The 24485-nt window shown below is 48.2% G+C and overlaps 2 protein-coding genes and 1 non-coding gene across 10 annotated transcripts; 1 reads left to right on the plus strand and 2 right to left on the minus strand.

Moving 5' to 3' along the window:
- The first annotated feature begins 3060 nt into the window (after nucleotides 1–3060).
- On the plus strand, nucleotides 3061–18975 carry PDCD2 (programmed cell death 2). 7 transcript variants are annotated; one of them, XM_070417292.1, is made up of 7 exons: nucleotides 3061–3356; nucleotides 3802–4044; nucleotides 4495–4626; nucleotides 7927–8030; nucleotides 9972–10085; nucleotides 14153–14208; nucleotides 16355–18975. In XM_070417292.1, exons 1-7 carry the CDS (start codon nucleotides 3074–3076, stop codon nucleotides 16410–16412), a joined length of 990 nt encoding a protein of 329 aa, XP_070273393.1. In that variant the 5' UTR covers nucleotides 3061–3073; the 3' UTR covers nucleotides 16413–18975. The 7 variants fall into 7 exon arrangements, 4 of the variants coding, with proteins under 4 accessions (XP_070273393.1, XP_070273391.1, XP_070273392.1 ...); XR_011471788.1 differs by lacking the exon at nucleotides 16355–18975 and having other exon boundaries at nucleotides 9980–10085; XR_011471786.1 differs by lacking the exons at nucleotides 14153–14208; nucleotides 16355–18975 and adding an exon at nucleotides 11290–11377 and having other exon boundaries at nucleotides 9980–10085.
- Nucleotides 9127–9254, minus strand: LOC139013393 (small nucleolar RNA SNORA17). The gene has a single exon (XR_011472035.1). It is a non-coding gene; the product is annotated as a small nucleolar RNA SNORA17 (small nucleolar RNA).
- On the minus strand, nucleotides 13105–23729 carry TBP (TATA-box binding protein). 2 transcript variants are annotated; one of them, XM_070417294.1, is made up of 8 exons: nucleotides 23631–23729; nucleotides 22202–22394; nucleotides 20262–20641; nucleotides 18306–18393; nucleotides 17491–17582; nucleotides 15631–15798; nucleotides 14336–14430; nucleotides 13105–13691 (listed from the first exon to the last, which is right to left on the minus strand). In XM_070417294.1, exons 2-8 carry the CDS (start codon nucleotides 22253–22255, stop codon nucleotides 13612–13614), a joined length of 957 nt encoding a protein of 318 aa, XP_070273395.1. In that variant the 5' UTR covers nucleotides 22256–22394; nucleotides 23631–23729; the 3' UTR covers nucleotides 13105–13611. The 2 variants fall into 2 exon arrangements, with proteins under 2 accessions (XP_070273395.1, XP_070273396.1); XM_070417295.1 differs by lacking the exons at nucleotides 13105–13691; nucleotides 14336–14430; nucleotides 15631–15798 and adding an exon at nucleotides 15816–17345.
- Nucleotides 23730–24485: the final 756 nt, after the last annotated feature.

Consider the following 24485-nt stretch of genomic DNA (forward strand, 5'->3'; position numbering starts at 1 on the left):
GCTGAAGTCCCAAAGATGGAAGTAAAAACACAACCCAGGCCCACCAGCCAGAATAACCAATCACATAGGTGAACGTCCTTTTAGACAACTTAATATGCAAATACAAAAAGAGAAGCATGGGTGATGAACAGATGGGTAGAGATACTTTTATGAAAACAATCATATCTTGGATACAATTTTAAATTTAACTTTACTTGAGTTTCACAAAACAAAAAGAAGTTTATGGAATTGCTGAATTCATATATTTCCTCTATACAAGAGACACTTCCCCTAAAATATCCCTTCAAGATTAAAAAAAGAAACTGTGAGAACATTAAAGGTTGAAGTCATTATGATTTTCTCCAAGGACATAGTTTCATTTTTTTTTTTTTTTTTTGGTATAGACTAACTTCTTGTGTGAAAGATGAGTTCACTGGCCCAGTCACATGGGCATGAACACAGTTCTGAAAATACTGAAGCCCTTCTGTACAGTTAGTAAATGTCAGCCACTGGACTCTGCCCAGGGCTCTTCCTCTCTCCTGGCTGCCCCATCCGACCGCCAGGACTGTCTGCCCCGAACCCAAAGCCACAGGGGAAAGGGGACTCTGGTCCCATCTCCCAGTCGCCTTCAACACCCACCCCTTCGCCACAAGTACCTTAGCTTCCATCTGCTTTACATAATGGCCTCAGGTAAAGCTTTTGGAAACCCCTGCTCAAGGTCAGCCCTCAGGCCCTTGCAAGTTTGCACAGCTGGATGAATGGAGGCCTTTCTCCCAAACACACTAGCTCCTATGAAGTCAAGTGCAAGTCTGCCTCCTGGTGTCATTACCTCGCATCCTAATGGGCAGCAGACACAGGCCTGCGGGTGTGGAGATGACCCCTGAGCCGGCTCTACATCGGATAAGGCAGAAGGTGCTGGAGCCCAGGCTCAAGAGGAGGCAGCAGGGAGTGGGCTTTGCTCAGTGCCCAGCCCTGTGCCAGGTGCTCATGGTCCAAATCCTCTCCAATCCTGAGAGGTGTCTCTTTGCTCCCTTCCCTCCCTCCCTTCCTCCTTCCCTTCCTTCCGGATTTACTGAGCACCTGTCTGTGCCAGGGGGTGGGGTATAAAGGCAAAGCTAGCATCCCCAAGACCTCGCCACCCCATGAGAGCATCATCCAGAAAACGGCTGTGACCAGGGTGGGCAACGATGCAGGGGGAGCCCCAAGTGACTCAGGGAAGGTTCTCCAGTGGAGTTACAGCCAAGCTGGGACCTGAAAGATGAGGAAGGGCATGCCAGGTGGAGGGAACTGCCCGTGTGTATTTTTGGATTGCTTCTCAGACATCTCCTCCTCCTCCTCCTCCTCCTCCTCCTCCTCCTCCTCCTCCTCCTCCCATACCATGGCAACCAGGCTGCAGCTGGGGGAGCAGACTGTGAGCTGGGCTGAGTTGAGGGGAAGTGGGCAGGGGATAGGGACCTCTGCTCCCCTCTCTGAGCCTGTTTTGGCATCTAGAACATGGGCACCGCCACCCAGCTGCTGGCTCCTGTCCACCCAGGGGCCCCCGGAAGCAGAAGCCCAGGCTGGACGCATGAGGGGGAGGCCTGGGAGGTGAGGGCGGGGCTGGGGAGGACCCTGCGTCCTCCTGCAGTCGGGGGTCCGCCAGGGCGGGAGTCCCTGAGCCGCGGGGCCTGCGCTCCCCACCCAGCAGCTGCCTGGTGCGCCCACTGCACTGTCACTGCCCAGGAGCCCCCGGGAGCGGCAGGCAGGGCCCAGGCACAGGCCCAGAGATGGGTCTCCCCGGGAGCCCCGCCGGGAGCGGTCTAGGGGTCTCCCCGGCCGGGGCACAGGGCTCAGCGGTCCCCAGAACCCGGTCAAACCCCCAAAGGAGGGTCCGTGTCCTGGGGCGGCTGCTCCGGTGACTGCAGACTGGCCTCAGCCAACAGGAGCAGGTGCTCTCCCCGTTCTGGGGCCAGAACCTGAATCCAGGGGCTGTGCTCCCTCGGAGGCTCCCGGGAGGGTCCTTCCTGCCTCTGCAGCCTCTGGGGGCTCCTGGCCGCACCCCTTCAATCTTCAAGAATGAGAGTGTTTACGTGGCCCCGCCCCCTTACCCAGAGGTCACAGGTAAAGGAGTCACAGGCTGTGGGCAGCCCCGGGTTCCCTTTTCAGCTCCGCCCTTTTGCTGCTGTGTGCCCTCGAGGAAGTCGCTCGCCCTCTCTGTGCTGCAGAAGCCTCACCTGTGCCATGGGCCACCGCTGCTCCTCACAGGAGTGTGGGGTGCTGGTGTGTGCGCCCCACTTGCCCTGAGGGCTTTCCGCTCCCCAGTCAGCACCTCCGCCTCACCACCCTCCCCTCCCGCAGCCTCCAGGGACGGCACAGGCCCCTCTGACCTCCCGCATGGACGGCCGCCGCTCTCGTCTCCTTTCAGTCCCAGCTGTCACTCCCGGCAGGAAAGAGAGGACTTTGTCAAAGGGCTGCTGGCAGGTGGGAGGGCAGGCGGACAGCCAACCAGGGAGGCGGCTCCCCGGAAACAGGTCCATCCAAGGCCTCAAGGGGGCGGGGCCACGCGACCACCAGGAAGTGGACACTGAACAAGGGGCGGGGCCACGTGACTGGGGGTGGGGCCAGGTAAGGCTGACCCCCCCAGCACGAAGCCTCACGCTGAACCCCAACCCTAAAGCCCAGGTCCCGGCCTAAATCCTAACCCTTTAGCCCTGGGCCCTGGGCCCTGACCCCTAAGCCTTCCCCAACCCTTCCCTTCGCATCCTCCAGCTTTTGCCCTCACCCCCTCCCCGCGCTCCCCGCGGCCCCTCATCTCCGCCCTAACACTCGGCAGCGCGTTCCCTCGAGAAGCCCCAGCAGCTCCGCCCGGACTCGCGCCCGCAGACGCCAGGGCAGCGGAAGTGGGCGCGTGTCCGCGCAGTCGGTGTCCGGACTGTCGCCCAAGCTCACACAACCCGCGCGCCGCGGCACCTCACGACCCCAGGCACGACACCGGAAGTTGGTCACACCCCTCGTCCAATCGCTTCCGGTCGGCTGTCCCGTGCGCCTTCCGGGACCCGCCTTCCGCCTTGCGCCTTCCGGCGGGGGCTGCGGACCCGGGTGGCTATACCCGCGCATGGCGGTCGCGCGCGCCGGGGCGGCGGAGCTGGGCTTCGCGGAGGTGGCGCCGGCCTGGCGGCTGCGCAGCCAGCAGTTCCCCAGCAAGGTCGGCGGCCGGCCGGCGTGGCTGGGCGAGGCCGGGCTGCCCGGGCCCGCGGAGCTGGCGTGCTCGCTGTGCGGCCGCCCGCTGGCCTTCGTGCTGCAGCTGTACGCGCCCCTGCCGGGCCGCGCCGACGCCTTCCACCGCGGCCTGTTCCTCTTCTGCTGCCGCGCGCCGCCCTGCTGTGCGGGCCTTCGCGGTGAGCGGCGGGAGAGGGCGGCTGGGGTGGGGGCGCCGCCTCCCGGGGTTCGGGCCCCGCCCCCGCGCCTTCCAGACCCGCCTTTTCCTATCGAACCGGTACTCCGTGCGCTGGCTCGTGTTCAGGCTTTAAAATGGTCCGGGTTCAGAAAGCCGGGTCCCAACCGCTTTTCCGCATTTTCGCCCCCTCTTAGGCGCGATGGTAACTGGATGGACCGGAGCCAGCTCGGCGGGGGCCCCCAAACTAGTTTCTAGACCTGAAGACTTCCTTGTTCTTTTCCACTTTTTCTTCCTCTTCTTTCATCACATAAGTTCACCGAAAGCAAAAATGGCCTTCTGTCTTTTTAACAGATGAGTGTCTTTCATTCCTGTGTGGAATGGAAGCTAAATGATTTGAATTGACATACTGTTTTATTTAAAATGCACTGTTTCTTCTCATTTTTTAGTTTTTAGAAATCAGCTACCCAGGAAAAATGACTTTTACTCCCATGAGCCGCCTTCTGAGGATCCTCCGCCGGAGACGGGAGCGTCCGTGCGCCTCCAGCTGCAGTCCGGGGCTCAGCTCTGCAGGGTGTGCGGCTGTTTAGGCCCCAAGACGTGCTCGCGCTGTCGCCAGGCGCATTACTGCAGTAAGGACCACCAGGCTGTGGACTGGAGATGCGGGCATAAGCAGGCGTGCAGACAGGCAGGTGAGTCCATCTTCTGTTTAAACTCCAGCTCAGCTTCATAGCACCTACCAACTGAGATTTTTATTTTGCCCAGAAAAGTTAAAATTAGAAAAGCTGTGATACTTCTCAGAAGTTCGGTAGCGACACCACCTTTATGAAGAGCTGTGCGCCGTGGCCAGTGTGGCTTAGTTGGTCTTGTGGTGCAGGAAAGGTCTCCCTTGGATTCCCAGTCAGGGCACGTCCTGGGGTTGCAGCTTGATCCCCAGTAGGAAGAGCTGTGAGATTCTGCCCACTTAGTTAGGTCTCATAGGGGCAGCGTTTAATGGTCTGCAACCTAAAATGTTGGAGTTATATATATTAATTTACTAGGAGAAGCTGTTACTGTATTGGAATATACTTTAGAAATATACTGTGAGACCATTCTTAAAACTAAGTTATTACTGGTGGTACAAGTTACCTTTTTTGTTTCAGGTAATGTGGACAATACAGTTCCAGATCACAACTTCCTTTTTCCAGAATTTGAAATTGTAATAGAAACAGAAGATGAGACTACACCTGAAGTTTCAGAAAAAGAAGATGAACTGGAGATTATAGGGAGCATGGGTAAGGAGTCAGTTTCAGAACTTTATTTGTTAAGTGATTGTATGCAATGCTTGAAACAGTGGGCTTAGAGTGTCCAGAAGAGAGGTGCTGACAGGGAAAGCCAGCTCACTTTGGGGGCTGCAGTACAGAACCTTCCAGTGCTGTCTCATCTGACGACACCCTTCTTGTTCCTCCCACCTTGACACATGTCAGGCACATTCTGGGTCCATGAGGTATGTCAGTCAGAGGAAGTGTGCAGGTGGCACTTGGGTAGGGCTGCACAGGATGCTGGGAAATTGGTAAGTTCATCTGGGTTCAAGGTCTATTCCTCAGATCAAGACGGCGTACGTGAGAGAATGTGGGGCACTTTTTTCTTTTTCTTTTTTCATTGATTTTAAATATGGTTTCTTGATGTTGATTTTTAGAGAGAGGGGAAAGGAGAGAGAGAAACATCAGTTTACTGTTCCACTTATTTATGCGTTCATTGGTTGATTCTTGTATGTGCCCTGACTGGGATGGAACCCACAGCCTTGGTGTATCAGAATGACGTTCTAACCAACTGAGCACCCGGCCAGGGCCAGTAGGCCCTTTCTAAGTGAGAGGCATCTCTCATTGTCCCCACCTTGATCCTTATCTTCTCATATAAATTTAAACAAGAGACCTCCAGTGCATTTCGAAAAGCCAATTTAATAAAGCAGTTAGAGCAGTGGTCGGCAAACTCATTAGTCAACAGAGCCAAATATCAACAGTACAACGATTGAGATTTCTTTTGAGAGCCAAATTTTTTTTTTTTAAATATATTTTATTGATTTCTTACAGAGAGAAAGGGAGAGGGACAGAGAGTTAGAAACATCGATGAGAGAGAAACATCGACCAGCTGCCTCCTGCACACTCCCACTGGGGATGTGCCCGCAACCAACGTACATGCCCCCGACCGGAATCGAACCCGGGACCTTTCAGTCCGCAGGCCGACGCTCTATCCACTGAGCCAAACCGGTTTCGGCCAAATTTTTTTTTAAAAATATATTTTATTGATTTTTTTACAGAGAGGAAGGGAGAGAGATAGAGAGTTAGAAACATCGATGAGAGAGAAACATCGATCAGCTGCCTCCTGCACATCTCCTACTGGGGATGTGCCTGCAACCAAGGTACATGCCCTTGCCTGGAATCGAACCCGGGACCTTTCAGTCCGCAGGCCGACGCTCTATCCACTGAGCCAAACCGGTTTCGGCGAGAGCCAAATTTTTTAAACTTAAACTATATAGGTAGGTACATTGTTATTAACTTAGGGTACTCCTAAGCTGGCCTTTGCTAAAAACATCCTCAATCTGATTGAGGTACGTTCGCTGAGGTCGACCCCTTCCAACTCTCCCATCTACACTCGTCTTGTATACAGTGGGGCCTTGACTTACAAGTGTCTCGAATAACGAGTTTTTTGAGATACCAGCTGTATCTCGGCCGATTTTTTGCTTTGAGTTGACAGAGTAATTTGAGTTAACGAACTTCTTAACGAGCTCGGTCTCGGAACGAATTAAACTCATAAGTCAAGGCCCCACTGTAGTTGTTTCGTCTATCTCCTTTCCGAAAACCGACTTCTGCGCATGGGCCACGACGTTTCAATCGCACTGTACGTGCGCACCCGCACGTGGTATTTTGTGGAAGAGCCACACTCAAGGGGCCAAAGAGCTGCATGTGGCTCGCAAGCCGCAGTTTGCCGACCACTGAGTTAGAGCATGCACCTTTGGTGAAAAAGCAAAGCAAGCAAACCTATGCATGTGGCTTAGGAAGCGCTGACAGACTCTCGGCTAATCTGCAGAACCAGTTGGGTGGGGGTCTGTGGCATTATATACTCTCCTGTCTGTAGGTTTCAAAATTCCTCTGCTGGATATTTTGGTGCAGATTAATTCTCAAGGTCCCTGTTTATTTTGTTGTGTCCTTCCCAGAATTCATGAGAAGCACCTGGCAACTTTACCTTGCCAAGCCTGAGACTGCTGGCTTCTCTGCCTAGGAAGTATAATGGCCCTTTTTTGCTTTCCCCTCCCCCTCCCTTTCTGCATTCTCTCCTTAGGGAGGTTTTTAACCATTTGCTCTCAGTCCTTGGCTGGGGAAGATAATGACTTATTAGTTACATGCTAACTGCAAATTGCCCACACTGTTTGGGCTTGTTTTAACTTTGCTGCCTCGGTTTCCCTATTCCTCCTGCCCTGGAACCCTGTAATATGACCAGTTTTACACACATAATTTGGTTAATTCTCTAGAGCTGATCATACTCCAGAGCCTCTGCTGATCAGATACCTGAGAGGCTGATTGGCAGCAGCATTTATTCAACACTTACTCTGCACCAAGGGCTTCTGGGCATGACCTCATGAAAATCGCAATTAATTAGCAACCCCATTTTGCACTGAGGACTTTGAGGTTCTGGTTATAACTTGTTTGGTCATGTAACTGACCCAAGTTGTTAGGTTTTAAATGGAGTTTGAGCTCACATCTCACTCACTAGAACTCAAGCTCTTAAGAACCACTACAAAATTAGATTTTAGATTTGAATGTTGGCTTACTGGTCTATAGTTCATATAAGGACATCAGAAATATATAGTAATACTTGTCACAAAGATTAACTGCTGTTGGGGACAGCAGTGGTGCAGGTGGCTGGGGTCCTAGGAGCTAAGAGTGCAGAGGAACAAGCTGGCAGGACAGCTGAGCAGGTGGGACAGCTGGGAAGAGAAGTGTGAGGAGATTTGAAGTAAGAGTCCAGGTGGCATAAGGGTGATAGTGATAAGAAGGGCTCATGGCCCAGCCTGGGTGGCTCCCTGTTGAGCGTTGTCCCATGAATCAAGAGGTCCTCAGTTTGATTCCCAGTCAAGGCACATGACCCGGTTGTGACTCGATCCCCAGCCAATGGATGTTTCTCAACTATATTTCCATCTCTCCCTCTCCCTTCTCTCTCTAAAATCAACAAAACCATTTTTTTTAAAAAAGAAGGGCTCACATTTGTTGAGTGTCCTAATGTGTACTGGGCACAGTGTCCTGATCCCAGGACTTGGGTCTGTTCTTTTAAATTTGAAACTTTACTGAAGAGAAGTCGTCACCAGGAACCTGGGTAGTGAATAGTGCTTCATGGAGCACCTGGAAATTCAGGTGGTCATGCAGAGCCAACCTGAAAGATCTTAAATAGGGAAAGCCCTTGGGAACATCTGGCCCTCGCTGTCTGATTCATTCAACACTCAGTTGGTTGTTTGAAACTGGCTGCCCTCAAGCGGTGTGAACTGTTGAGTCCTGGGGATGATTCCTGTTGCCATAATGGTTGTGGATGGTTTTTAGGTGAAGCACCTGCAGAAGAATTGGAATCCATGGCAAAACATGAATCCAGAGAAGATAAAATTTTCCAGGAGTTTAAAAATAAAATAGCCCTGGAACCAGAACAGGTAAAGTAGAACTCGCATGATTCCCTCTTGTGTTCTTTTTTTTTTTTTTTTTTTTTTTTTTTTAATATTTTATTGATTTTTTACTGAGAGGAAGGGAGAGGGATAGAGAGTTAGAAACATCGATGAGAGAGAAACACCGATCAGCTGCCTCCTGCACACTCCCACTAGAGATGTGCCCGCAACCAAGGTACATGCCCTTGACCGGAATCGAACCCGGGACCCTTGAGTCCGCAGGCTGACGCTCTATCCACTGAGCCAAACCGGTTAGGGCTCTTGTGTTCTTTTAGGGATTTATTTTAGGGGTGTTATCCTTAGAAGCTCTCTCGTCACAGCAGCCCTTCACACAAAGGGAAGGTGTTTTTCCTGTTCTGATCCTTTTAGCAGTTACTGAGAGAACAAAAGTTACACTATCATATAGGATGTGTTTTATTTTTCTTCCTTTTTTTGGCATTGCGAGAACGACTATATTATCCGTTCCAAGTCTTCTAGCATACACTGTGCAGTTGGATCATTGCACACACTGTCAGTGTAAACAAATGTAGTTGCCTTTATTGGAAGAACCCTGTACACAACGCATGTAACTGCCGGGTTACCCAGCACCTTCACCCCCTCATAACGTGTGAATGAGCATCTATGATCCCCAAGGCCTCCCCAGCAGCAGCGGGCCAGTGGCACATCTGCTGGCTGAGCACATGAGACTGCTTTCATCCCCGCATCCGGCATAAACGACTAGCAGCCCGCACTCTGCTGCACCGAGGGCACTTCTCAGGCCTCGACGGCCCTCACAGCAGCACAAGGCACATCTTTCTGTTGTGATGTGAGTCAGGCCCTGGCTCTGCACTCTGCAGGTCAGAGGCCAGCACCTGGGCTGGTCCAGCAGGAGCTCCATCTGTCCTGAGGTGACGGTGTTCACAGCTGCATCCATCCCACTGACCAGCCTGCCAAGCCGGGTGCACGCCCTTCCTGGCCCCTGGGTCAGACTTTAACCAGGTGGTTCTTGCCATGAGCACGTGGCCCGGTCTTATCTGCTGCTGCAACAGCACTGAGTTCACACCTGATGGGCTCCAGGTCGCCCAGCAGCCCAGCACAGGCGCCAAGTGTCAGGCTGTCAACCATCCAGATGTCCAAGGCCAGGATGGTGGGCGTAGGCAAACCTCTCCTCTCTGCCACCTAATGACACAGAAGGGACATGGCAGCCACACCTGCAACACCTCTAGGGGCAGTGAAGGATGTATTTTCTAAAAACAGTAGGGATAGGAATGTGTAATATGGCTTGAAAAAACCAACAAGACATGTTAACACAGACACTGGTTTTGTAAAAAGAATCCTGGATCCTGGAGTTACATCATGAGCTTATGTAATCACAACTGCGGTGTGAAAAAAAGAGGGAGATTGCTCAGCACGCTTCCCTAGCTCATTTCTGTTCTTCCCCTTCGCTCCCTGGCTGTGAACAGCAGTCACGAGAGAAAACTTCCATAAGCCAGTCACTGGATCACATCAGTATCCAGGAGCTCCTAGGAAGAGTTGGTCTAGGTTGAAACACTGACAAGGTGGTGTTCAGCACTGTGTGCTTTAAACAAAATAAAGGAAAACCATTTGATTGTTACATAATATCTTAAGAAATGTGCCTCTCTAAGTGGCATTTACTGAAACACTTTGTTTCACTTGGTATTTGTCCCTTTAAAAATGAAGGTTCCTGATACCTGTGTGAAGGAAAGCACAGATGCTGCATGTTCGAGTCAGAATGGGGAAATAGGCTTATTATCAGTCCCTTCACAGAACATGAGATTGATTCAATTTTGATTTCCTGAATTAGAGAGGCTGAAATCATTGCTTTGATAACATTGAAAAGGAATTAGCTTTGAGAATTTGTGGGGTAGGGGCGGGGGAAACTCTTAGGTAAGATGTGGGTGATCGGAATGTGATCCTAATTGATTTCAGATTCTCAGGTATGGCAGAGGGCTTGCCCCCATCTGGATCTCTGGTGAAAATGTCCCCCAAGAGGAGGATATTCCAGACTGCCCCTGTGGAGCCAAGAGAATATTTGAATTCCAGGTATGACCTTAAATACGAATTATTTTACTAGGTAATTACCCTGCTTTATGTTTTTAAAACAAACATTACAAAACTACCAAAGTAACGTCTGCACAGGGCCTGAATGGTATTACAGGAATTGCCCTTCCATGAGAATCATGTTTCCTGCCCCACCTCAGGGCTTAAAACTGTGTCTTACTGCTTTATCTGGTAGTTTTTCCATCTCTAAGTAACATGACTTTCCTGTCATTTATAATTTTACTAATTTCCAGATATCGGTGTGCTTCTACAATGATGAGGGTTTACATGTGTTCGCTTTTACCATCTGGACCAGCCCCCACCTCCCAGTATAAATACAGCATTATTTTCAGAGCCTCTGTTGTTCTCTGTAATTTTAAATAATACATCTTCCACTGATCAGGGTATGACTACGTTGTGAGAGGAGTGTTTCAGAACTTGCTCTACTTAATGTGGATTTGTGGATTTGTTAGGAAAACAAATGCATGTATCATTATGATACATTAAGTGCCATTAAGGTAAATGTTTTTTCAAAAGAAATTGTTAGCATCATCAGAATCATTTTAGGGTTGGGTGGAAATCAATCCTCTAACAGTGGATTCAGTAACCTTACAGAGTGGTAGGTAATACTTGTTCCTTAGGGTAGAAAGGGAATTATGAGGACTGCATCCAACACTGGTTGGTTCTTAGTCACAAAGCTCTTGATGCCGAGATGAGCTGCCAGTGTGTGTGAAGAAGTTTCCTACTGGTGGGGCAGACCTTCACTCTTCCATCCAACTGCTGGCCTCCTGAGCAGACATCAATGGATTTCCTTTTTGTATTCATTAAACTAGCGTTCCTTCAGTCATTGCACCAGAACCTGCTGTTCAAATGACAGAAAGAAAAAGCTTCCCAGATAGAAGCCTGTCCTATTTTATGGCACATAATTAATAAAATTAATTAGATAACCAGCCAAGCCAGATGGATTGGCCAGTCTTATATTTGGGAACTTCTTTCTCAAATGGAAGTGAAAGATGCCAAATGAAACAGGTTCTGAGGACAGAGCTGCAAAATATTTTTACATTGTTCAGTACGTTCATTGCATAATGTCTATAATTCTGTGTAGCGTGGAAACTTGACAGCTCAGGATCAGCCTGGCATGTGAGGTCTGCTGAAGGCAGACGGCGCTCCTCGCCTGAGCAGGTCTCTGACTGTGTTGTCTTCTCAGGTCATGCCTCAGCTGCTCAACTACCTAAAGGCCGACAGGCTGGGCAAGAGTGTTGATTGGGGTGTCCTGGCCGTCTACACCTGTGCTGAGAGCTGCAGCCTGGGCACCGGCTACACAGAGGAATTTGTTTGGAAGCAAGATGTAACAGATACACCTTAAAGAGAACCTCAAATAGCCTTAAAAGTGCTCATAACCTCAGACCTTGCAATTCCATTTTTAGGATGTTATCCTAAGGGAATACTTGTACCAGAGAGAGGGGCACAAAGATGTTTTAGGCCTTATTTACAATCTATAATAACAAAAGTGTAATATGCTAATTAGACCAACCAGACAGCTGAACTACCTTCCAGATGTCCTCTGGACAAAGCCATGGGGGCTGAGGCAGTTAGGGGCGATCAGGCAGGCAGGCTAACATTTAGGAGCCAGCGGTCCTGGATTGCGAGAGGGAAGTCCAACTGCTGGTTTAGGCTCGATCCTGCAGGGTTGGGCCTAAACTGGCAGTTGGACATCCCCCGAGGGGTCCCAGATTGTGAGAGGGTGCAGGCCGGGCTGAGAGACCACCCCCTCCCCGCCCCCCGCACAAATTTCATGCACTGGGCCTCTAGTGTCTAAATATTAGTGAAACAAAATGCCCAGTAACAGGGAATTACATGTATTTTGATGTATCTGTGCAGTTTTTGATGCAGACCTGTATGCACATCCAGTACAGTACAGATTTGAACACACCAAGATACCATTACAGGTGGTATTCCTAGTACGATCACATATTTTTTAAATATTTGTACATCTGTGTCTTTATTTTTCTAAGTGTTTAGTTTCATGTGTTTCACATGTGTGTGGACCTGTGATGGAATAAAACTTAAAAAGAAAATGGCTCTTTTGTGAAGAGTGAAAAGAGCTGATCTACAGGAGGATCTGCAAAGTGGGCTGTGTCCTGAGCTGGCCCAACTCTTGTCACAACGTGCCATCCCGCGTGCCCGCCCGCCCCCCCCCCCCCCCCCCCCCCTCATGTACAAATACATCACGCAACTCAGTAGCCTCTATAAATGTAAAAACATTTTATGGTTCCTGCAGAGGACGTCCATCACTGCTGCCAATCCAGACTCTGCCCCACCAGACGGCCCATGTGGGGGAGCAGGCTGCTGGCACTGGCTCTGGCTCTGGTTCTGGCCTTACCAATTCAGAAAGCACAGCAAAAAATATGCTGTAACGCTTCCAATAATCGTTTGTGGTAGTGTGTAAGACTTGTGTGTGTATAATAATGTGAATTGACTGACTGGGATATTTTAACTCATCCCATGTGTTTTTCAATATTAAGAATTTTCAATGGATAATAAACCAATGAATATGAGGAGAAGGGAAATGATTAGAATTTCATCATCTGCAACCCCCTAACAAATAATGAGAAGAGAGACAACCAAATACTTGATTCCTAACAAGAACACGCACTCAGCCTTAGTGAAAGGGTCAAGCATCTGGATGCAGCCCCACCTGCAGGAGCTGAGACGGGACACAGAACCACATCACGAATTAGCAAACGGCCCAACACATGGAGGATCCACCAGCCAAATGGCCTGAAATGTTAAGGGAAAGAGGTGGAGAGAAGACTTAAGGAACAAAATAGATGTGCTGGGACAGGGTTAGGGTGAGTCATGACCATGATAGACATGTTTGATGGGTAACAAGCCTCCGGGCAGTTCTTCCATTCCAGTTGCAACAGACAATGAAATGTTGATTGAAACAACACCACACACAATGAGGCGGTTTCAGGCATTATATCTAAAATACAACCTTTTAAACAGGATCACATAAATCTTACAAGGCATCATTTATTAACATCAACCTAACACTTTTATAAACAGCATTTATTGTACAGAGTACTGAGGAGAGAAATATTTACAGCCGTCTGTGTTCATTAATACATCTGTCCTGCAATACTGAGAGGGCGGAATGTGTCTGGCACAAAAATAAACCCTAGGATTACAAATTAGAAAAACAACACTTATAAAAAACATTTTTACTTTTCTGGTAGAAATATAAAAACTGTGGTTTATGGGGAATAAAGCAAACAAATTAAAAGTCCAGTCAATTGTAGAGGTGGCTTTAACACCAAAGTTTTGTCCCTTAAACCAACTTGTCAACAGCAGTAAGAGTTTAAAATCTAAATCTAAACAGACAGGCAGCACTACAGCAACACCTGGCGCGTGCCCAGGCGTACATGCAGGCTGCAACCCACGCCGACCCAGGCCACCCACACCACCACCACTTAAATGTACCAAAACGGATGTGTTTTTACAAGTGGGTGGGAGGGCAGGCCAGCCATTACGTTGTCTTCCTGAAGCCCTTGAGGATGGGGTAGATGTTTTCAAAGGCTTCATAAATTTCTGCTCTGACTTTAGCACCTATGAAGACAAGTGGGGTAGTGATGAGAGTCTAAAATGGCATTTCTTAACCTATTGAGAGGCAAAATTATGATTTTAAAACCACTAGCACAAATCTCTCCATGAGGTAGACTAGCAGACGCAGGCATTAAAATATTAATGATAAAACCCCTTGTCACAATTTTGTTTTTAAAGCAGTTTTCTTAAAAGGGCTTTTTAAATTACAAAAGCGATGCCCTATGTGACTCAGCCTCCCTCTCTGCAGGCATCACGGTGCTGGTCCCTGCACCAGATCAGGGCCACAGGCGCAGTAACAATGGCTGAACAGTATTCCCCAACTGCTGCCTCCCACCAAGCTCCTCCGAATCTCCCTTTGTTATCTCAAAACCACATTGCTGATGAACGCAAAGGCTTTAGGACCATTTTCCAGGAGAACTCCATCTCTTATCCTATGTGATGCCCATCTTCTCCCCTCCCCACAGGTCAAGACTGGGCTGGAGGACCAGCAGGAACGGGGTCTGATTTTCCCTCCTCTCGGGTATGTTTCTTGCCAGCATGTTCGGGTGGGAGGAAAGAAAAGGCCTCTGCAAGTAGCTTCTCACATGGAGAAAATGACGTTCTTTAAACTTTCAAATCTTCAGACACCCCTTCTTGTTACAACTTACCTGTTAATACAACTTTTCCAGAAACAAAAATAAGAAGAACAATTCTGGGTTTGATCATTCTGTAGATTAAACCAGGAAATAACTCTGGCTCATAACTATAAGGAAAACATAAAGAACAATTTATAAATTAAAAGTTGCCCATGCTTTTAGATAAAATGAAAACCTTTATAAGCAAAAACACAAACAGCTGTAAGGAGGCCAAGCCCAGCTCCTCAAGGAGCATCAAAGGAGAAGGGGCGGAAGGCCAGGGAGGGCAACCGGTCATCTGCACTTGAGGACTAAATCATTCTCTACTGAGTGGATTTTCTGGCATAACAAGAGCTTTACATGAATGTCCTAAAGTCTCTCTGACCCTTACCCAGTGCTATTCTGGACAAGTTTAGGGGGAACATTGCTTCTCAGATCTGACGGCAACGTTTTGCCTTTTAATCATTCTCATCTCATCTCCTTACATTGAAATATTCTCCAGCTGTTCACCCTGGTCAGGCAATTTAACCAAAGTGCTGGAGCAGATACTGGGTAGAGAATGAACCTTTCCCTGACCCCACTGTTTGGCTGCTCTACTCACGTGCCTTATTCTAAACCTAGAAATCTCATGGCATTAATTCAGAGACTGAAAACAGGATGTGTGTGTCACCGAGCAGAAAATTCAGGAAGGTTTCTCTGAGGAAGAGGTGCTCAAAGCAAAAGTGAGACTATGCCAAGTATGAAAGTGGGATGTGCAAAGGCCCTGGTACCCCAAAGGGCACAGTAAGCCTGAGGGGTGCTGCAAGCAGAGAGGCTGGGGAGGGACCATCTATCTGGTAGTTCTCAGCAGGGAGAAGCAGAAAGAATATTCATGTCCCTCAACCATGCCCTTCGCTGGTGGATCTGATAATGGTGAGTAGACCAAAGGGGGAAGGTTGATGCACAAGGTGGTGGGTTTAACCAGTTAACTGCCACGCGTCCAAAACAGAAACCATCTATACGTCTATAGACGCTTATGGCGTACAAAGGGCTAATTCACACATTTGAAATGTAGTCACTGAGCAATATGATGATGGAACATACAGAAGGGGAATCAATTTCACCCGGTATAACAATAAAAAAGGTTTAAATTGAAAAAAAAAAAATGTCACCCAGTAAAGGGGTTTTCACGTTACCACATGCAGTGGGAAGGCCAGCGAGACCCAGAGATGTCACTCCAGCCATCGGGAGAAACCTCCACAGTAAACACAGTGGGAGCTACAGACAATTTATCATGAACTTGTAAACAGACTGCTGCCAAAAGCAATCCCAACACCCTTCAGACTTACCTACTGAACTGTTGGTGGGTCAGCACCAGGCCTTCTAACCTTATGGGGAATTTCACATCGCAGCTCCCCACCATGTTCTGAATCTTAAAGTCCAAAAACTTGGCTGGGAAACCCAACTTCTGCACAACTCTGGCGTACTTTCTTGCTGCTAGTCGGGACTGCTCTTCACTAGGGAAAGGAAAAATCGAGCTATTCATACTCAGAGCCAACTAAAATAGTTATTTAAATGAGTCACTTTACAAAGTGTGAACTAGTCACCCCTTCCCAATAAGAAAAGAGATCTGCAGACACAAATTTAGGAAACTAGGCCTACCAAAATGATCACCTCGCCAATGCACCCCATTACTGCCAGCCCCCGGGGTTTACAGATGTGCACATACAATCACCATCATGACCACTGCTTTTGTGTTTTAGCTCACAAATTCCTACTGAGAGAAAATGAACAAGCTTCATTTTGATAGGAAAATACTGGTGAGGTTTGTACTTAAAGAATGCACACACTAGTTCTCCCCTATTTTATGTCCATTTCTGTAACTCACCTGTTGAATAAAACTGACTCCAAAGGCAGAGCTTATGTAGGACACGGAGAGTGAGAGCAATGATACCATCCTAAACAAGACTCTCGGGTACAGGGTCAGGAATGACAAAAATTAACCGCACACGCAGTGCCTTTTTTTTCTTTAATAATAATAAATGTATTTCTGACTTCTTATCTTGACAAAAGTCACCCACACAGATACCCACTGTTCCTTGTGAGGTACAAGACGGCGTGCCTGCGGTGAAGGCAACACATGGAGCATCCACTGGGAAACCCCATGTTCCCCAGCCGCGTCCCAAGTAAAACAAGCTGGTAAAGACGCCAAAATGAAGAGGGACGTGGAGCCAGGGCAGACCCACGTCTCGCCTTCTGGAAAACACTTTGAGACCAGAGCCACATTGTCCGCACCCATGGCTTCCTTAAAAGACGACTTTCAAGTTCAGAATTAGCAAAAGCTCCACAGCCCCTCTCTACGTTAACACCTTCAAGTGCATCAATCACCTCTTATTTTAGGAGTTTATTTAATTTATTTTACTTCACTTCTGTTTAATCCTCCCTCCTTGTGTCTCCTACCAAGTCTGTGGGCTGTTAGGCTTAGACTAGTCAAAGCCTTCGCAGAGGGGCTCGCTGCACACTGAGGCAGAGCACAGGCACCAGCGTTTGACACGAAGGCGCATGACTCAGACCGTCAGAACCAACACCATTCCCCACGAGGGCAGCGGCACTTGCCACCACGTCACTGCCAGAGCCAAGGGGGTCTGCGGCTCTCTCCTCATCCCTAGGCAGATTTTTTCCCCTTGGGCATGAATTTGTGTTATGTATAAAATTTTTTACATAAAGGAATCCTTAATAGTTGTGATGTAATATTTTACCCAAAACACGTAAAATGCAACTGAATTGTAGGGAAATAAGCAATGGTAACATATGTCCAAAAGTCTTGCCTAAGTTTTATTTTTTTATGGATTTTTAAAAGTTGATTTTTAGAGAGGTAGGAAGGGAAAGGGAGAGTGAAACATCAATGTGAGAGAGAAACACTGATGAGTTGCCTCCTGTACACGCCCCAACCGGGGATCGAACTCGCAGTCCAGGTATGTGCTCTGACCAGGAACAGAACCTGCCACCTTTCTGTGTACGAGATGACACTCCAACCAGCTGAGCCAACCAGCCAGGGCCAGGCCTAACTTTAAAAAAATGAAATTACTGCCGACTAGAGTGATGAGAGCCAACCACTGCAGTAAGAAAGCAACAGCAGCATTTGATTAAAGCATCAGCCTACCACCGAGACCACACAAAACACAGACAGACGGCCTCTCTGCACCTACCTCTTGGCGCCCGTGCACACCATTTTCCCGGAACTGAAGATCAGGGCTGTGGTCCGGGGCTCCCTTATTCTCATGATGACCGCAGCAAACCGCTGGAATGGTGAAGAGTCATTAACATGTGAGGAAAACTAGACAATGACAGCTACGAAGTCCTTGTGCACAGCCACCATAGCACCCGCACGGCCCCCAGGCAGGACCTCCCATCACCGAGCAGGGCACAAGCTTTCGCACAGGAAGCAGAACTGTGACGACTGAGTTGAGCCACGACCTGTATATTCTTTCCTACATCCTATAAGACAGGGAGCACTTGCAATTTATTTATTTATTTATTTTTATTGAGAGAGGAAGGGAGCGGGAAGGAACAGGAGAGGGAGAGGGAGAGAAACATCGATGTGACAGGGAAACATTGGTCTGCCTCCCATACGACCAAACCTACAATCCGGGCATGGCCCTGACCGAGAATCGAGCCAGGGAGCTTCCAATGCCTGGGACAAGCCTAACCAATTGAGCCACACAGGCCAGGGCTCAATTTTTTTTTTCTTTAATTACACAAGGGCCTCTACTTCTACCTTAGATTTGCTGCTTCCCATGACTAGCTTCTGTAACTATAAACTTTGTTTGAAAAACCTTCACCTCCAGAAGGAATCAATAAGGCAGAACACAAGCACACCAGCGCTTGTGGAAGTGACCTCCTGTTCCCACTTGGCTTTCAGAGGCAGCATTCCTTTACTACCACGGCACAAATGTTTTGATCCAGGGATCTTGACAAGTAAATTCCTGTACTACAGTTTGAAATATATTAAAATTGCTCTGACCTTGGGATTATATTCAGCATTTCGGGCACGAAGTGCAATGGTCTTCAGGTCAAGTTTACAACCAAGATTCACTGTGGATACAATATTTCTGCAAAAAAATTGAAAAGAAAACATGATTTATTCATTTAAATTTTATAGGATGAGGTGTTAGATGATTATCTAGAAACCTGATTGTTTCATTCGAACTAATTTGATTTCATTAAATTTAAACTTAAATTCAATTTTAATAAATTATTGACATTTTTTAGGTGTTTAAAAAGTAACATATACCATGGTGAGCATTTCACATATACTGAGGCTTAAACGGGGTAACCTGCCCAGGAGACACGTGGCTCCTCAGAGCCAGAGTCGGGAACCATCTATCCAGAGCCCTAGCCTTTCACCGGTACTGACGCACCTCATCTCTGAGCTCTGAAACACCACCACCGCTAACCCTAAGACCGCTCCTTACCAAGAAAATGGGCAGGCATGACTTTCTCAGTCCTCTCAAAATAAGTATCCTTTGGAAGAACAATAACTCAGAACAAAGGAAAAAAACCTGTTTTACTCTGCTTAACTCTCAGTAAATCAAGAAAAATAGACAACCATGTATTATCTATGCCCAAGACCCCCATTTTTAGTATTCTCATATCATTTTATGAATAACTTACAAAAGAAAAAATATACTACAGCGAAAAACAACTTTATTACAAATTTTAATAAAAAATTAAACAGAGCCAACCTACATTTTTACTCTATAGTTTCGTGGTCTTGAAAGTGTAGACTTGCTGTGCGCAGTGCCCCCTGAATAAAACTATCGTGCATGGACCCGGCATCACTGTCCTGTGCACAGTGCACCCAGACTGCAGACGCACCTCCCATGGGTGCCAGTGCACAGCTGTAAGGCACTCAGCAATGTTTTCATCTCCACGTCACCCATTTCCTTCCAATCAACTTCCATACACGGCTGCCTGCAACACCTGTCCATGTATGAACTCAGTCAAGTACATTTTGGTGCATCTATCACACACTTAGTCATATAACAGTTAAATGCATTCTTTCTTTTTTTTTTTTAATCCTCATCTGAGATATGTTTTTCATTGATTCTAGAGAGAGTAGAAGGGAGAGGGAGAGGGAGACGGTTGCCTCACTCATGCACCTCAAGCAGGGATCAAACCTGCAACTTGGGTATGTGCCCTGACCAGGAATAGAAACTGCAACCCTAGGGTGCACAGGACAATGCTCTAACCACTGAGGAACACCAGCTAGGGGCTTAAATGTATTTTTTTCTCATTTTGAAGTTGTCTTGAAAAGCACTAACATAAAATTTAGCACCTTCACCAGTTTTAGTGCACCGCTCAGTGGTGTCCAATGCATTCAGTGTTGTGCGGCCACCGTCCACCCATCTCTATACCAGTTAGATACTTCCTCTTCCCCACGGTATGAATATATTGTATTCTCCCCACCCCCACCCTACCCCGAATCCTGTTACATATAGAACCCACTCCCTTTAGGTAGAAAAGTCCATTTAGGGCAAAAACAGCCATCCTCAGCTTGTGTGAAAACAGCTGTCCACAGCTCTTCAAAGATGTATATGCAGCCCTCATAATAACCAATAAAAAACAAGGACCACTATGAACCATACTAATTCTATGACTAAGTAACTAACCGTAAGACAGCATGCCAAGGGAAGTAGCTATCTGGCCTGACTGAGCAAACCAGCTACAGGGAAATGTCTACAACAAGAAAACACACACGGGATTCTGCTGGTCCAAGAGCACAGGCACAAGCTGCCAACTTCTGAAGCTGGGAGAGCTTCTCACTGAGGGCGACTCACTAGGTCAGCTTTGCTTCCCTCTCAAGTGAGACAGAAACTGTGATCCGGTCCCTGTAAGATCTATGGACGCCTCTGAAAACAAAGAGCAGTGGCAGGCTCCAAGGGATCCTCCCAGGCAGCAAGAGGACACAAGTACTCACTGCAGCTGTGGCACAATCCCCGAGCTCTCAGAGGCTGGCGTGGCAGGCGTGATGGGGGTCATGGGGGTCATGGGCGAGGGGTACAGGGGTGTGGTGCCCGGCAAGGGTGCAGTGGTAAGAGTCTGTGAGTGGAAGAGCTGTGGTGTCTGTCCTGAGGCCCCCTGAGGAGCCTGCTGGGACGTTGACTGCTGCACTGCGGCTGTCACTGTCGTCACTGCTGCCTGTTGCTGCTGCTGCTGCTGCTGCTGCTGCTGCTGCTGCTGCCGTTGCTGCTCCTCCAGAATGGACAGACTGTTGGTGTTCTGAATGGGCTGTGGAGTCAGCCCTGTGCCATACGGCATCATCGGACTAAAGATAGGGATTCCAGGAGTCATGGCACCCTGTGGAAAGTCAGAACGGTGGGTTAGGCTGGTTGGTGCTGCCTGGTGAGAGAACAGATGAGATGTGTAAAGACAGACGCCTCCCGGTGTAAATGCAGTTATTGAACATTAATAGGGAGGAACTTGCTGTTCTTTCACACATCACTTTCTTCAATTACCATAATATAGTGGGTAGGAGCTTAGGTGTGAAAGCCAAATCTGCTACTTATTACACGTGAGAACCTGAGGAAGTTGCTTAACCCTTCAGGTCTACCTAGGGGACAAAAATGCCCTGAGATTGTTAGAAAGAATCAGGGAGACCACTGGGGTGACCCCACATCCTTGTTTAAACCATTATCCTGCATACCGTCTAGGTAGCACCCCATTTCCAGCTTGGATGATAAATTACATGGTTACCCTAGAGAAATCCACTTACAGCGTCCAGCAGGATGACAGGCAGATTGAAAACACTGAGTGCTAGCAATGGTCATGATGATTATTCTAACACTATTAAAAAAGATTAATCATTGCTCTCAAAAGGTTTACTCAACAAAACCCAATGCATCTATCAGAATATCAATTTACTTTTCTACATTGCTTCTCAACGTTTCCAGACATCGTGACATTTATTAATCGCCCCGAGTCTTACCTACAGCTCTCTGGGAAGGGAAACACACGCTCTTCTTTCTTCATTAAATGAGGAAACCGAGACTAAGAACAGTTACATGAGTTGCCCAAGACCACAGAGCTTATTGGCAGATGAGACAAGATCACAAGCACATTTTCCAACACCGACATCCATGGAGGCTGTGGAGCCTGCAGAGCTCGTGGCGGCTGTGAACCTCCTAAAGCCGCTCCTGACAGTTCTGCATGGAGGGGTTCCGTTTCCATTAGGTTTTCAAATAAGTTCAAGACCCAGGAGCCACAACCCTTTCCTGCTCTGCCACTTTATTTGGCAGAAAACATAAACTAGAAATGTGTAAGACGTTTATGTCAAACTATCTCACCAACATGGTGGCAAAAAGAACAGGAGGAAGACAACTACACACTGTGGCCCCAAGGACAGACATTATTCCACTGCGTCTACCACTAACTTCTATAAAAATACTGGCTAGAAAAAACGCAGGTTACGTTAACTTAAAAAGACTAAGGCTCAGGTTTTGAAAGGTCTGCCTTTCTTTACGCCATATATAACAATGAGCTAAAAACAAATAAATAAGTGACAGATATACACATAGAAACAAGAACTACACAGAAAAACACCTTATGAGTTCAGGTAGGCAGATTTCTCAGACAAGACACAGAAGACAAACCATGAAGCAACGGTGATAAAGAGACCATAGAAAAAGGAAGAACTTCTACTTTCCAAAAGGCACCATCAAGAAAATTAAAAAGTAAACCACAGACAGGGAGACAACACCTGCAGGACACATGTTTTTATAGACAAATACACATTTTTGCTTCCACAGAGACTCCGCAAAGTATACACCATCATGCCTCTTCAAAGCCTAGGAGTCCTTCTCAACAAGATGTGAAAGGCTTGAAGAATACAAGTCCATCTTCAAGAGCAGACGCTGTTACCTGCGGGGAGGCCAGGCCCTGAGCATAGGGTGGCAGGCTGTTGTTCTGATCCATGGCGATCCCTTTCTTCTGGGCAAGTCGACAGCCGCTGCACTGGAGCTGCCTCAGCAGCTGGTCTCTCCCAGGAGCATCCCCAGCACAACCTACTAGCAACTCCTGCAGCTCTCGGTTCTCTTCACACCAAGGCGCTGCCCTGAAAAGGTGAAGGTTGATGTGAGAACACACATGAGCTCTACAATCTCATAAGCCAGTTTCGTGGTGACACACACACAAACCCCCAAATGAAGCATTTTGTCTATAAAGCTGAAAGCTCATTCCTTCCATGCTGCCTGTGACTGCATGCAAAACTGCCCCAAGGACAAACTGTTCTGTTACATGTTTAACTTAAATGTTCCTAATGTTCGAAATTAAGGTGTCATAATCAGCACTGAAATCTTTTGGGGAAAAATACCCAGAGAAAACAAATTCCCAAGCAAACTTTATGCCTGAGTTTGCTCTGTGTACACAGCCCTATTAGGCCAATTTCAGGCTCTTAAATATTCCAATTAGTTTTATACCTTTAGTGTCTTGGGCATTGAATTCAATAAACATTTAATTGGATCCAATGCACTTTAGTGTGATCATGTATTGACCTGCCACTTCATGAAACACTGTAGAAGCTGTCCATTTTATGTAATAACTTCACCTCTCTAGATGACGTAAATACAAAGTGTGCCTCTATCTGGCTTTCCTTAAATTACTACTTTTTCCTTGGCTTAATTTTTGAAGTTACTTTTAGACAAAAGAACCAAGTGACTGCTCAGAGGCCCTGGTTCCGTTCCGTTGGGATGAGCTGGGCAGCCCTGGGAACCGGTTGAGTCACGTGGGGTGAAGTGATGCTCACACGCGGCACCTCCTTGTCCCACAGGATAAACGTGCGGCATTATTACCAGGTATCAGGTTAAACCTTATCTAACAGGACGTTCTCACTAGCCTTGCGGGTCTTAGTTACAAGTTAAAAGTCAAAACCCACATACGCCTCAAGCATGAGCTGCTGCAGCGCAAACACTGACGTTTCCTGAACGAACCAGGAACCCGATGATCACTGTGAGGACAACGGGCCCCACTCCTGAAAAACAGGCTAAAAACGTAAAAACGAGAACCCCGCTTCAGAAAGTGTCAGAGACACACGAAAAGTTACTTTTTGGACATCGTTACCCTAAAACCACAGAAGTGCCGCATATACAAAAACGACAAGGAGAGACGGCGGCGGTACAGGAGGACCCGGCCCCGTGTCAGCCCGGCGGGGCTGCGGGGGCGGCGGCTCGAGCGGAGAACGTTCCCGCGCGGCCTGGGAGACCATCCGCCTCCTCCCGGCCTCCAGGCCGGCCCCGCCGCAGGGTCGCCTGCGCACGGCCCTGGGAGGAGAGGAAGCCAAGCCGGCTGTTACCTGGGGCCACGGCTGACGCCAACACCACCTGCGGAGGCCTCGTCTAACGGCCGGCGGCCCAGGCGCCCGCCGCGGCGACCCTGGCCGACCCTCCAGAGCTCCCGGCGCAGGTTTATAACGTCACTTCCGCCAGTCCAGCTCGACTTCACCGCGAGGCCACGCCCCGGTGACCGCCCTGAGAAGTGTGGGCGCTGCGTCACTTCCGGCGCCTCCCGAGATAAACGGTTTGAAGGGCTTGAGGGGCGGGGCTATTCGGGAGTTCCGGGGCGGGGCCAGCTGGCCCGTGTCTTCTCATTGGTCGTTGCTGGAAGCTGACGAGAGGTGGATTTCCAAAGCGACTGTCTGCGTGACCTTTGCCCCGTTGCCTGCCTCTCCGCCTGTTTCTCCGTTTTTAAAAGCACTTTTAAGAAATTGTAAAATATATTCATGTAAGAAAATGAAAACACACGTCCAGATGAACAGGATGTTATAAATCAGGAAGCCGGGTACTGCCGGCCCTTCCTGCTCTGTGCTGTTATGTAGCGTGTCCCGAGAGAAGACCCCTCCCTAGCGGACGTCGGTTAACCGTCGTTGCTGTGACATTTGCCTGCGTTTGTGGACATTTGCTCACTTCCAGTTTGGGGCTATTGCGAACAATGCTATGTGAACATTCTTGCACATGCCTTCTGGCGGAGTGCACACCGGGGAGCTTAAGTGCTGGGGCCTCAGGTGTGCTTCTCTCCAACGATGCCAGGTGATGCCAGTCGCTTTCCAAATACGGCCGCACCAACTTGCACTCCGGTAGACGATTGGACTTTGCGATGCGCGATAGTGTTGACAATCATTTTTGTATGGTCAGACTTTAAAATTCCTGTA

This window comes from Myotis yumanensis, unplaced genomic scaffold (genome assembly GCF_028538775.1).
Source record: "Myotis yumanensis isolate MYYU_CA2020_CCGP unplaced genomic scaffold, mMyoYum1.0.hap1 SCAF_6, whole genome shotgun sequence".
Taxonomy (NCBI): domain Eukaryota; kingdom Metazoa; phylum Chordata; class Mammalia; order Chiroptera; family Vespertilionidae; genus Myotis; species Myotis yumanensis.

Excerpts from the sequence above, each read along its gene's own strand:
- TBP (XM_070417294.1), bottom strand. The coding sequence starts at position 22,255 with ATGGATCAGAACAACAGCCTGCCACCCTATGCTCAGGGCCTGGCCTCC. Across the intron at positions 17,583-18,305 it reads ATGCTGAATATAATCCCAAG|CGGTTTGCTGCGGTCATCAT; the intron begins GTCAGAGCAATT and ends TCACCATTCCAG. Across the intron at positions 13,692-14,335 it reads TGGAAAAGTTGTATTAACAG|GTGCTAAAGTCAGAGCAGAA; the intron begins GTAAGTTGTAAC and ends TTGTCTTCATAG.
- PDCD2 (XM_070417290.1), top strand. The coding sequence starts at position 3,074 with ATGGCGGTCGCGCGCGCCGGGGCGGCGGAGCTGGGCTTCGCGGAGGTG. Across the intron at positions 4,045-4,494 it reads GCAGGCGTGCAGACAGGCAG|GTAATGTGGACAATACAGTT; the intron begins GTGAGTCCATCT and ends TTTTTGTTTCAG. Across the intron at positions 8,031-9,971 it reads TAGCCCTGGAACCAGAACAG|ATTCTCAGGTATGGCAGAGG; the intron begins GTAAAGTAGAAC and ends AATTGATTTCAG.